This window comes from Podarcis gaigeae, assembly GCF_964106915.1.
Source record: "Podarcis gaigeae genome assembly, chromosome: 15".
NCBI lineage: Eukaryota > Metazoa > Chordata > Lepidosauria > Squamata > Lacertidae > Podarcis > Podarcis gaigeae.
Genome location: NC_139692.1, coordinates 38,691,747 through 38,705,911, shown reverse-complemented (window position 1 = coordinate 38,705,911; position 14,165 = coordinate 38,691,747). Strand labels below are relative to the sequence as shown.

Sequence of the window (14,165 nt, the reverse complement as noted above, 5' to 3'; positions counted from 1 at the left end):
ATGCTCAGACTTTCAAAATATGCCAAGATAAATATTTATTTAACACAGCAGGACTTACAGATCGCAAAAGAGAACGCTATACAGGAGCTCGAAAGGGCAGTCATCAGAATCAAAGCATGCAGGTCAGTCTTTTTGCAGAAGAGAGAGATATCTAAGCAGATTTGAAAAGGCACATTCACACAAGGAAATGTCAAGTTCAAATAAAGGTATCAGAGGGGAAGGAAAACTGATAGCAAAAAGTGGGGGATCTCTGGCCCAATTTCAATTTATGAAGTTTCCTCTCTCCTACCCCCAATAACCACCAAGGCGTGGGGGGGGGGTAGGGGAGAAGGACTATTGGCCTGCAGGTTAAAGAAATTATGCAATCTTCCATTAAATGTGCAGGTGAGGGTATTTGCCCTGGCTGCATTATTCAAAGACAGGGAAGGATTGGGAAAGAAAAAGACCCCAACACCAAACAATTCAAATTGACAAGAGCCTTGGAGGGAGAGTAAACGGTTAAAATTTGGCAAGGAAAGCAGCAGCAGTAGCCTGGTTGAAATTAACATGCAGCAAGGGCTTAGAAAGTTCAAAGTTTGTCAGAGGTTAACCCCCCTCCCAATTCGAAATCTAGCCACATTTTTCATATTGGCTGCCTTCTGCACAAGGAATCATATAGCAAAGTTTAAAGAGACAGTATCCCCTTGAAAGAATTTGGAAAATAAGTCTCTCTGCTTCACCCCAACCTAGAGAAGTTAAGGCAATTTGGCTGAAAGGGGACAGATTCTAACATCTCCCCACCCCACCCCCACAACTGGCCTAACATTCATCCCTTCTTGTCACTATAACTCATCACTGCCTCCAAATTCTTAGGTCCTTTTCTTTGCTGTGCCAAAACTGAAACATTCAGATAAATTCAGTTCTACATACATGCTCACTTTTTTGACAGGAACCTCACTTGTGGAGGAGCCCCTTCTGAAGACAACACAAAGTTAAGCGCCCAACAGCTGACCAGCCATTTCTCCTAAATCAAGGAATAAATATATAAAAGGGATACTGTCCCTTTCTGACATTTCAGTTTACAGACCAACAGGAATCAAAAGTCTACTTAAAGTATGTAAACCTCAAATAAAGTTATATAGACACTTGAACATTATCAATTCAGAGCTTGAAATGCTTCAGAACATATATACGCACGCATATGGAAACGCCAGAGCACAAAAAAGTTGATTTAACAAATAAGAATTGAGAAAACGATCTAAGAGACTTCAGACAAGGACCAAATAATAATAATAAAAAGTGTCTGGGCCAGAGCAGATGTAATACTTCCTGCCGTTTTACTATGTTTAAGGGATCACCCTCTGGCTGTACAGCTGAATGCATTCACTCCTCCCTTATCTCAAGTGAAGATACAAGCCATGCAGCTGCACTTAACCACAGTTTCTTGTTACACACAAACCAGGAAACTGTGGTCAACGGCTCCCGAACAAGCCAGGATTCCGAAACTAATTTCAAATCAAGGCTCCATATCCTAAGTTGCCTGGAAGCCTTTGGGTGAAACAGCCAAGTCAGACCTGAGAGCAGACCCGCTGAAATGAACAGAGATGGTTTTAAATAGCTTTACTCTGGAAATAACCCACACCGGGTGTCATCCATTAACCATAATTTCTCAGTCTGGAAATAAAGGGGAAGCCAGCAGGTTCCCGGCTCATCTCTCCACTTGCATAAAGGAAGGAGCAAAAGGGCTGTGCGGCTCTCATTACAGCTGCAACGGAGTTAACTGTGGGAAATGCTAATCAGGGTTGACTCCCAACTGAGATTAGCCGTCAACTCTAAGTGGCAGCAAGGATGGTTAGCTTTGATGCAGCTGTAAGAGTGAACCATAGTTATGAATGGTGGGAACTTAAGTGCCAGAAGGGAGTCTCTGTGATCCATTGCTGAGCCATGACTGAGGTTAGGGCATAGGAAGCATTAGGACTGAACTGGCCCCTTTGAGGAATACATTGGAGTTGGCACTAGAAAGTGAGCTTCCATTGCAGTCTTGGAAAAGACAAAACGAAAACAAACAAACAAAAATACCCTGTCAGCCTCCTGATTATCAACACTTAAAAAGTTTAACACACTTTGCATCAAAGAACATGATCTGCTTCACCCAGCATTTGGACCCAAGATTCATCTCTCAACACAAATCAAACGGCAAGTGTCTGTCACTGAATTGCTATGGACACCAAACTCATCTCTGGGAAATGAGCCACATATAAAGATACTGACACGATAAGATTAGAAAAATAGTAGGAAAAAAGTGCTTTTGGAAAAACCCAAAGTAAAAACTTCCAAGAACACACATTTTGTAGGTGCCAGGGAACTGAGCGACCCAACAGGCCTTATACCCATGCATTTTAACATACAAAAAATGTTTTCATTCTTCACCAAGAAGAATTATTTCCTGATATTTTGCACCCTGTTAGAGGAATTCTCTGTATCTAAAGCCACCAACAGTCCCTCCTGCCTTCACCACTTAAAAAATGATTGTAATATGGTAATTTTCTGCTCTACTCAATATCGGGGGGGGGGGAGGGAATTTTAGTTCATGTGAAAATAAGTGATGCTTGAAGCAATAGCCTTCCTGCCACAAATAATACCAATGCTGAATAATACTTTTTTGTTTTTGTTTCAGAATACTGTCATTTCTCTCCTGTTTTTAAAGGCCACAAAAAGCTTAGTTCATTGTTTTCCCACTCTTGTTTTTACAGGCTTAAAAAAAGCACAAACCAAAAACAGGGCACGTGTGTGACGCTTTAACGAGCTGCAACCAAACTGGATTTCTATGCTTTCACTCTAATTTCATAAAGGAAATCTAAAAAGGAAAGGGAAAAAAGGGAGGAGGGTTCCTACTATAAACGGTCAACACAAGATCCCCTTGGCTTTTGGAAAGCTTGCAAATGCATGAGCACGCACCACGATTTGGTAGCCGAAGTCAGAACCTTGCGAGGTGGACCAGCCAAAAGGGCCCTTCCCATCTAAACACCATGGAGCTCAGCTGGAAGAGGCCAACGCCATTCGCTTTTGCTAGGTAGTTACAGTCACCTGATGCTTAATGCAGAGTTATGGGACAATTTCTATGGGGAAGTGTCTTCCACCGTACCAGTGGATCCAGATTCCCAACACAAGGTGGCATGTCCCATTTTTACAAAAAGTCAATTATTTGCACAGAGACAGGTAGGCTCCATAAAGTCATAGTGTGGGCATCAAGTATAGATTCTGATGCCGATACACACCACTGGGAACCTCCCCTTGCAGACTAAGGGCAGATCCACACTATGCATTTAAAGCACGTTTAAAGAGCATGACTTCCCTGCCCCAAAGAATTCTAGGAACTGTAGTTTCTCCTGACAGACCTACAATTCCTAGTGCCCTTAAACTACAGGTTCCAGGATTCTTTGGGGAGGTGATATGCTTTGCATGTGTGTTGGACGTGCTTTAAATGTGTGGCGTGGATCTGCCCTGAAGAAAATGTGTTGTGGCGAAAGCATTCTGACCTTACAAAAGCCACAGACATCTTTGGACCCAAGTACAGACCTTGGTGTACAAAAACAGAACGTAAAGCAGCAATCCCGGCCAAAGAGGCCTCCCTGTTCTGAGCACTGTTCAGAGTTCTGCATTAGCCTTTTATTCTTCCCCTGCCAAGGGGTCGCCCATGCCTGGCAACTTGTGCAAATACAACGTGGCAGCTATACTGTTTGAAGATTATGAGGGTGCAAAGACTGCATGAGGCAGAATTTCAGAATACAGGTGGAGGGGCTGGGAACGGAAATTCACAATACAGACTGAGGGCTTGAAGAAGATGCTAACACTGGTTATGCCTTAAACTGAGAGTAAAATAATAATAATAAAGGTACGACTCCCTCACCTTGCGGCCATAGTTTAGCAGTACCTTACCAATGTTGCTAACCATGGTTAAGGTTAACCTGTGCTTCAGTTTGATCAGGACTTGTAACCACTGCTTCAAGTGGGTATCAAATCCTAGCTGAACTGAAATGCCACATAGCTTGAGCCTCAGTGCTAAGGTATCGCTTCAATGTAGTTAAGGCAGCAAGAGGGAGTTCGCCACCCCCTGAAAAAAAGACTGGGGAAGGATTTGAGGCTAACTCGCCATCTTATTACCAAGAGGGAGCTGGTATTATGTCTGCAGTGGGCCTTGGAGATGCCCTCCAAACTTCTTGAGAGATGTGCCACATTCACTCTGACATTGCAACCTTACAGATCTTCAGAGATGAATGAGGTCTCCAAGAGCAGACGGGTCTCTTTCCAAAGAGGAGCAACCCTTGGCACAATGGGAGGGGGCAAAGGCTAACTTGCAAAATAGTTAGATAACACCTATGGAGTATTGAGGCAGCCTCTCGTTGGCAGCAGTCTTGTCTCAGGCGCCCTCAGGGAGTGGCGCCATGAACACAAGAGGTCCCCTGCCCCCAGAATTTGGGCTGCTAAGAGGTCGTTGGCAATACTACGCAGCACAGGATCCACCTCAAACCATCCAAATCGAAAAATTACATCGGACGACAACAAAGAAAAATGTGTAATACTGCTTGGTTAAGAGATTAGCAGCTTGCCAAAGAACACAAGTTCAGAGGACCGGCACGTAATACTGAAATTCAGCTTGGGGAGCAAGACTTTTAGACATTTCCATTGCCTTTCGTTACCAGAGCAATCTAACTAGTTCCTCACCTGCGGCTGGCGGATGCTGACCACTAACGGTTGGCAAATCCAAAGAGCTATCAGACATGACATGCTTAAGGTCTCCTCCCACGTCCGCCAGCTTCATGTCAAACTGGACAGAGAGCGCATCTTCAGAGTCTTCCTTGCCCACGCTGCTGCCCCCGATGGACGGGAGGTCCAGAGACTTGACCGAAGCAGAGTCCTCTTTCGCATGCTTGAAAGCTGCCAGTTTGTCGACCAGGGATTTCTCGGAACTGGAGGAAAACTTGTTCGAGTGGAAGTCGGCAAAGTCGTCCTCGCTCTTCACGGACGAAGGGGTGTGGTCTTTCAGTTCTTCAAAGCCTATGCCAGGGCCATCCAGAGACAGCTGTTTGAAGATGTCGTATTTGGTGGAGGCGGGGGCCGAGCTCTGACCGCTCTTCAGCGTGTTGGCCAAGGAGCCAGCGGGAGGAATGGGGCTGGCCTCTTGCTTGAGGGAAGAGCCGACGCTGTTATTGAAAGCCATGAAGTCTGCAAATTCATCCTGAGTGGCGGCCGAGGTACAATTCGACAACCCCGCAAAGAGATTGAAGTCGGCAAAGTCGTCGGGTGGGATCGAGCTGTTGCCGGGTGCCGGCAGAGTCGGAGGAGCGGCAGAAGCTGGAGGTGGTGGTGCAGGGAAAGACGGTTGCTGAGGCGAGTTGTAGGCGGGTGGAAAGGGGAGAGGTCTGTTCTTGCCGGCAGGGGCCAAGGAAAACAGATCCAGGTCCGCCAGGTTCAGAGAAGGCTTTCCTTGCGGCGGCGGCTTCGACTGTGCAGGTAGAGAAGGGAAAGGCGGAGGGAAAGGTTTGTCTTTCATCGGCGGGTCTAGCGGCGAGATGCTGTCGGCGGTTTTGAAATCCGTGAAGCCGTCATCTGCTCCGGCAGACTTGAACTCTGCAAAGCTGTCTCCTGAAGAGCAAGGGAAAGGAGGAAAACGTCAGTAGGATTCTCGAGAGCGACATATGTGACTCTCTCAGCTGAGCAATAAACGTATTAATTCGCACAACTGCTCAAAATGGCTTACGGGTAATTTGTTTGTTTTGTTCACTTTCCATCTCAGTTCTTCCCAAGGGCTCAAGGCAAATAGTGTGTGTGTGTGTGTGTGTGTGTGTGTGTGTGTGTGTTGGCAGGCAGCAAACACAAGCCGGTCAAAATCAAGCATTTTAAAATCCTACAGATTTCAACAGGGGAGATTTATAATTCTACTGAAGATGACCATTCAAACCAACAGGACATCTTTGATCAATATATTATCTTCTTTCTACATATATTTTCATTCCTAAAGTATTCTGTGATTTCCTGTATTGTGGATAATTTAATTTATCTTGGGTCTTTCTTTCATACGCTGGAATTATGAACAGAGGTATAGTCTGCATTTAATTCAGGCATTACAGCCTTTCAGTAGGATGAATTTTTCACAGCTGTTTTTTCTGTTTTTTTCCAAGGCAGACTTATTCCCCAGTTTTGAATAATACACCAAAAGGACCACCCATTTCTGAAAAGGAATTCTCTGCCAAGTGGAAATCCCTTGCACATAGGGGAACAGAGTGGGTTACAATGATAACAAAAAAACTAGCCTGTCCCAAGAATAAATTTTGAGCAAAACTACTGTCTCAAATACCTGTGAAGTGATGTACGCATGGGTAGCCCACATGATGCCCTGAACTACAACCCCCGTCATCCCTGACCATTGGTCATGCTAGCTAGCTGGAGTCTAACAAATATCTGAGGGGGGGGTGTCACAGGTTAGGTACCCCTAATGTAAAGTAACTATAAGAAATACAGTCCCACGCAGGCCATGTTCACATGCGATCAACTCTCAGTTTAGAAAGTCAAGGTGTGTACACACTTTGTGTAGCTGTTTTCCTCCCACTTCATTCTTCCCTTCACATGAATGAACCAACAAACCAGTGAGCCCCAGTTAACTATAGTTTCCTGTTACATCCAGACCAGGAAACCATGGTCAATGGCTTCCAAACCACCATAATTTGAAGTTGGTTTCCAAATCCTGGCTTGTTTGGAAGACATGAACCATAGTTTCCTCATTCAAATGTAACAGGCAATAATGGTCAACTGCAGCTTCCTGGCTTGTTTCTACATGTGAAGAGCAAAGCAGCTTTGTGCAGGTTCCTGAAGTCTATGCATCTCTCAACTTATTAAACAGAGATTTTTATCATGGGCATGAGGCCAGTGGGATACGGCTAAATTGTGCTGTGGTCGTCTGGTTATTGAGAAGGGGTTTCCTAGAAGCCTGGGTAATTTGTCTGGGGTGGGGAAGAGAATCAGCTGCTATCACTGTTTCCATAGGTGGGCACAAATGCTTTCTACATACGATAACTAAAAAGCTGTGATTATACATGCTTAATTGCATTAGCCCATCAACAGTATTGTAATGAGCCTTGATAAAAGAAGAATACAGCTTGTCTAGATTACAAAACTGTAATTATGTGCTGTAAGAACTGACGCAAATTGCCTTTGTTTGCATAATTTATACAAGTCAAAGAACTAGAATTTCTTCGGGGTAGAAATGTACCCAGCCCCCCCGGCAGTGTAGCAGACCCATAGCTCTTAAGGCACTAGCTATTCAGAAGCAAGGGCCCATCCGGTGGCAAAGTGAGATAAGCTTCAAATTCAATGTAAGCATTTCAATTATTTATTATTTATTTATTATCAATCACCTGGTGCCATTCCCCGAGTGTCCCTGATTTCACAAGTTAGGTGGGCAGCTCTTATCAGGGTGGGGGGGAAATCCGATTCAGTTTTCACTTAAAGGCAAATCTACCTCATTTAGACTCTCCGAAACAACACATGAGTCAAAATGCAGGTAAGCTTTCAAAATTTGCACTGCTCTGAATTTTGCAATGCACTTACCCAGCCAAGTAACGCGTGCAAGAGTGGTCGGGTAAAGTGTGTATAAAAACGCTGACATTGGTGAAAATTAACTTACAAAATGCATCGTATATGGGGAGATCGCTTGGCAAAAATGTGTATTTTAGGCAAAGCTGTATACTAGAATCTGCACTAAAATCCCTATGAATCATCATGAGGACTTAAAGAAAACACACGCAGCACACACACTGCAAACTCATGCAGAAATGTGGAGAGCTGAACTTAAGATTGCAAAAAACAGAACCTGAGAGAAACAAACATGGATGAACTTGCCTATCCCTATGTTATCATCTGGGTGGCTTTTTCTCTGGGGGTGCCTCAATGCATCCATTTCCTCCTCAGGCAACTTCATGGGGTGTCATCATTGCTACCATTTCTAAGCCCATCACTTTCCTCAATAACTTTAAATGATCAATATCAACCCCTCAAAGGTTTCCCCAATAAGGGCACTTCTTTTTACCAGCATTGCTTAATGGTTATTTTATTCTGCTTGGAGTTAATTATTTAGCGTCAATGTTTTGTAGTGTCTTCGTTGGCGATGTAATGCTATCTCTTGGGGAAATAATAGTAAAAAAGAATAAATAACCCAGTTTCTCTAAGCAGCTTGTCTCCTGCTCCCAAGATTGGTGGTGGCCAGCCTTCCTTTCTTAAGCTAACTCCACGTTAATGAATCAGGAAGGCAAGTAGTTGGTTCCTTAGTGGGAGAGAGTTGTTGGAAGATGACAAAACATCTTACCTACAAAAAGCTTAAGACATAGTAAATCAGCTTGCCTAAGGTCCTACAAAACTTCTTGCTGGTTTTGCTACAGCAAACTATAATAATAATAATAATAATAATAATAATAATAATAATAATAATAATTATTATTATTATTATTATTATTATTATTATTATTTATTATTTGTACCCCGCCCATCTGGCTGGGTCTCCCCAGCCACTCTGGGCGGCTTCCAACAAAGATGCAAGATACACTAAAATGTCACATATTAAAAACTTCCCTGAAACTAGCATGCTCATCCCTCTGGAAGTTATTAGAAGATGGTTTCTTGTTACACAAATATATCTGAAATGGAGTTTGGGGGAGATGATACAATAAGGACAGCAGGCAGCGGTGTCTATGTATTTTTGCAGTAACCACAGGAGCAGAGGGCTTTTTTGGAGTGGAGAGGGGCTTCAACAAGGAGAAACGGAGCCAAGTTATAGGCTGGAAGCTACATTGGCTTATCTGATGTGGACCAGAGGGGTCTGCTGCTTGCTAGGCGTGTAGCTGCCCATTCCACAACTTATATGCTAACAGGAAGCTGAGCATCCAATCCTGGCACCCTAAGAAACGTGAGTGTGTCTGAATGGGCATGTTCAAAGACAGAAAGGCTGAACCTGTGCAAACAAGAACTGAGCAAGAAGAGCAAACAGTCTCTTGTGCAGTCTGGATTCTTGGAGGGATATTTTCTGAAGCCTTTTTCACATACGCTCTTGGTCATGCTTGGGCACAACAGACAGCCTGGAAGATGATGCTGGAAATCCCTGCCCTACTTCAGCTTTCTCCAGTTATCACCTGTGTACATGTTGTTACCTTAGAACAGGATGCTTAGGAATGTAGGAAGCTGCCTTGTACCGGGTCAGACCAAAGCCACATCTATCTCAGTACTGCTTACACGGACTGGCAGTGGTTCTCCTGGGTTCCAGGCAGAGGCTATTCCCAGCTATATTTGGAGATGCCAGGAATTGAACCTGGGACCTTCTGCATGCAGGGTGGGGGCTCTAGACACTGAGCTACAGACCCTCTCTTAAGACACTAGAGCTAGACCGCATAGTTGGCCCCATTTAATTCACTTAATTTTGATTAACCCATTCACCAGCAGGACATATTTACACAGAAGCTGCTGTTAAAATATGTCTACATTACTTGAAAGGTAATGCGATGCAAAACTTCTATCTATATCTACTCACACAGAGAGAGAGAGGTTTTGCTTCATCATATTTCAAATCACCGTCACCACAAAAACAGAAAACCCAGTTAAGTCAGTTTCACAAATGCTGCCATAAGTAAACAGAAAGAGCAGATCAACGCTTCAGGCCAGTTTAAGCTGTGGCAAATGTTGGCAAGATGGGGTAGCAACAGTCACCTGACTTCCAGTTGCCTGTGACTGCATACAAGGATGGAGAGGAGGGGCAAGGGAGTGGTGAGGTCAGTACAGTGCAAACACTCCAGCAGAGCCAATCCAGAACTCCAACTGGTACATTGGCTCCGCACCAACCTTGCACCTCCCAGGATGCAACAGTGACGTGGGTGTTTGGAGGTAAGCAATGCTGCTCCACCACCTGCTACTGAGGAAAAAGGTACTGAGGTCACATCAAACAGAACTCCTGTTACGCGGACCTGGTTCTTTCAGGTAGTGCAAACTCCAGCTTTCCCAGACGGGGAGAAAAGCACCTTTGTGAAACTGACGTCAACCCAAACCGAGGCAAGGTACAGCAAAACTCAACTTACTGGTGGGCTGCAAGCTTTTCCGTTAGAAATGTAAGCTGGTGAAAGGGTTAAAAGTGAAAAGAGGGCAATTCAAAACCAACTTCTCTTTCTCCGAAATATTGGACGGGCTCAGACATTTTTCATGCCGAGCCAATGCCTTGCTTGGTGCAACACTCCAACCTGATTAAGGGTGCTGGAGATCTCAAAAAGGATGCCACGATTTTGTGACTTTTGTTGTTGTTGACCTTAATAAAGGTATTTTTGCAACTGTCGACTTTTTGAGTGATATGCCAGGCAGCTTCACAGATAAAATATTCTGTACTTCCTTCAGGGAGAGGCTCCCTAGGAAGTCTCCGGTCTCGGTGCTGACAAGGGCTGAAGTCCTGCTTAGTTTTTAAAATGTTAATGGCATTCCAAGTCTCCAAAGCAGTTGCCTCCAATTTTCACTTGTTACTTTGAGACGATGGAAAGCTTGAGCTACAGTCCAGTTATTGAGAAACTGAGACTCGTAATGCGTTTCCCCTGGCCTCAGATTATTGAAATGCACACAGCATCTGATGAAGCAGCCTGTAGCCCACTGAGTTAATTAGCCATAGCATATTTGCCAGTCTCTTGAAAAAGGTGCTTTTAAAAAAGGGACTCTAGTCCATTTTGATCCAGGAAACTGCATCTTTCCCAGAAAATGTAACTACGCCGCCCTTGGGGACCTTATGGAAATGAGCTTTCCTGGAAACAGCTATGAGAAAGCTGTGCTTTTCTGCAGTTATATAAAATGGCAATAAACTGAGATGGAAGAAGGCTTATTGCAGCATTTTCCCACAGCCTGAAAGAGTGGGGAAAGAAATGCCTAGCTTTGAAAAGCAGCTGCATATTAACAGGCATTTAAGCCAGAACTTACACTCACTACCTAACAGCTGGGATTGGTGGAGGTTGCAGTCCAACAACTGAGGCAGCACAAAGGTTGCTTCAATTATTTAAAGTAGGGTGGCCCCCAACCTCTGAGTCCACTGACCCCCTTGATGAGCTTGCCACTGACCCCAACCCAACTTCTTAGGAATGCAAATGAGACAAAGTCAAGGAATATTAAAGGCAGCTTCCTTTTATGCCTTTGCATCTTTGTGGGGGAGTGAAAGAGGGGTGTTAGAATTGAGATACTGGAGAAAAAAATTTTAAAAGTGAAACTAGGTCCCATTGACCGTGTGTGTGTGTGTGTGTGTGTGTGTGTGTGTGAGAGAGAGAGAGAGAGAGAGAGAGAGAGAGAGAGAGAGAGAGATGGGGGGGGGGAGAGAGGGAGTGAATATTCACCACTTTGGGAACCCTGGTTTAAATAAATGTCTACACACACAGTATTAATGCCCTGAGACTGGTGTTGGTAGGATTTTTGCCAAACCTACAGAGACCCTTTAAGCAACCTGAAAAAGAAGCACAGAGTCAACAAGGCAAAGATATCAAGGTTTGCAAATCTGGCACACTCACCTAAGGGCTTACTCTCAGGCTGCTGCTCCAGCACTCGAAAAGCACTGTACTTGTCTCCATAATCTATTGTGGGTATAATTATTTTTTTTTTAAAAAAAGGAAAATTCAGTCACAATATAGTTAAATTAAGGCTGGAATAAAAGACACACACACACACACACACACACACACACAAACACACACACACACATCACAAGTTAAAAATTGGCACGTTACGTAAAGTGACTGTGCGTGACTGTCTTTAGATCAGCCGCTAAAGAAAGAACTCTTTCTGAGATGTGTTCTTGGGCACTTCTTGAGAAAAATCACTTGCTTTCTCCTTTACTTTTCCTGGCGTCAACATGCCTCCCCCTCCCCCCTTTGTTTCCCAATCCTACCTTGCAGCCTAGGCATTTTGTAGTAGCAGTTGGAAGAAGGAATTATGCTGCTCAGGAATCTCAACGGAAGGGTCATATTTCAGTGGCAGAGAATCTGCTTTGCATGCAAAAGCTCTTCTGTTCCACGCTCAGCCTCTCCAGGTAAGGCTGGGAAAGACCCAGGTCAGAAACTCTGGAGAGCTGCTGCCAGCCAGGGCAGGCAATACTGAGCCAGATGGGCCAATGTTCTGACTCAATGTAAGGCTGCTCCCTAAGTAATTGAGTCCCACTGTGCTCAGTTGCAGCTTATTCCCAGTTATTCCATCCTCCCTCCAAAGGGCTGTCTGTTCTAGTTTAAAGAACTCTAAAGAGGAAGAGCAGGAGGGGCCTTAAAGTCACCCATCAACAGTTAGTACCCGGATAAGACTCAGAAGGCACAGAGTCAAAGTTCTTCATCACATCGCTAAGCGAGATGGCGTTTTTATTTCAAATTTAGTCACCGTGCCTACATTTGCATTTGTGCATAGCAATCAGCAGGTGCAGGTTTGGTCAAATCAATATTCCTTGCACATAGAAATCAAGGATTGCAAGGGCAAGGGCTTTAGCTTAGTGTTTATTACAATTATAGCCTACCTTTCCTCCAAGGAGCTTAAGGTGGTGTACAACCCTGTGAGGTAGGCTAGGCTGAGAGGCCCAAAGGTCACCCAGTGGGAATCTGAACCCTCGTCTGCTGGGTCCTAGTCCAGCACTTTGACCACGACATCACACTGGATGCCGATTTACACCGAGGTTATCTGTATATCCCACCTCTCCTCTAAGGAGCTCGAGGTGGCCTACACGGCTCTCACTCTCTCCATATTAGCCTCACACACGACAGCTTCACGCTTGGATCTGGTGCATGAGGAGGGAAAGGTAAACCTGGTAAATGGGGAAAGGCAGGGCCAGCCCACCCATGAGGTCAGGGAAGGTGGCTGATCCCAATGTCACTCTCTCCCACCCCCCCTTGTTCCTGATGTACATCTCCACTCACCTCTCCTTCCCTGGTGAGGACCAGGGCAAGGGGCCACATTTTTTTGTTCGCCTCGGGTACCAAAATGTCTTGGGCCACCCATGGGGAAAGGAGAAGTGTTCTCAGCACCACCACAACCCTTCCTAGACGAGTGATCAACCCATTAAAGGTCATAACAAACAGGAGTGCACCAATACTTTAGACAGCTGCTTTTTTTTACCTCCAAGCGAAGCTGTGCTTTCTGTAGCCTTGTCGGTGGCAATCCCTTTGAAAACGGCGTACTTATCCACAGCGGGCGACACCTTCGCGCCGGAGAGCGGGATCAGCATCGGAGGGGTGCTGCATAAAAAAGCAAGGGAAGGGGAAAACGTGAGGAGAGGGCTGGGCACCAAGGGCCCTGCTCCCACAGAGATCGGCTCAGTTGTCAGAGAAGACGTTCTCAAGCGTTGCATTAGGGTGGAAATGGAGCCAAAGGAGGGGCTGGGAGAGATCTTGATGCAAGAACAGCTTCTGGTGGCCTGCAAGGGCACTTCTACTTGTGACAAAGCACAGGGTAGGACTTCCACAGCAATGGGGGAGAAACCTCAGACTCTCCAGGTCTCTCTATCTGGCTCTCAGAACTCTCCCAGGCCTGAACTCTCTCTGGCCCCCTGCTTCACATTTGAACCAAGATAATGCCTCTTACCAGTCTGGAGGGAGGATAGACGGTATGTGTGTGTGTGTTTAAACTAGCCTACTGTAATATTTACATCCTTTGCCCCTCCCACTTTTGCCTCTGGCCCCGCCTACCACTGGCATGTGACCTCCCAGGAAGCTGGTCCAGAAGGCAATGTGGCCTTTGGGCTGGAAAAGGTTCCCCACCCCCATTCAAGGGTGAAGAAAACCACACACACACACATATACGCAATGCTGAAATTTATGCCGCAAGATTTCCCGACGATATTTTTAGGGTAAGAGAGGGAAGGGGAAAAAAATCAGTAACAAGCTGCATGGTGTTCCCCCACCCCTTTACCACCTACATAGATTTTGCTCTGGATTGACAGTCCCTACCTTAAGCCAAAAATCATCCGTTTGAGTTTAAAAGGGAGGGCAGAGAAATTAGACGGGCATACAAAAAATCCTGGCAAAAAGGAAGAGGAAGGAGATTTCTGGCCCACCCAGAACCTGTCTTCTTGCATCCTTTTCTCACACACCTGTTCCCTCTGTCATCCACCCCCCCCCCGCTCATTTTGGACAAATCCACCATTT

General features: G+C 45.1%; 1 protein-coding gene across 7 annotated transcripts in view; it reads right to left on the bottom strand.

Annotated features, from left to right (window-relative positions):
* Window positions 1-14,165, bottom strand: part of SYNRG (synergin gamma) — a 56,092-nt gene that overhangs the window by 20,484 nt on the left and 21,443 nt on the right. For all 7 annotated transcript variants that reach the window (XM_083714317.1, XM_083714318.1, XM_083714320.1 and 4 more), the window contains 3 exons: window positions 13,138-13,256; window positions 11,553-11,615; window positions 4,705-5,625 (listed from right to left, as the gene is read on the bottom strand). In XM_083714317.1, the coding sequence (XP_083570443.1) occupies window positions 4,705-5,625; window positions 11,553-11,615; window positions 13,138-13,256 (1,103 nt within the window). The remainder of the gene's footprint in view (window positions 1-4,704; window positions 5,626-11,552; window positions 11,616-13,137; window positions 13,257-14,165) is intronic.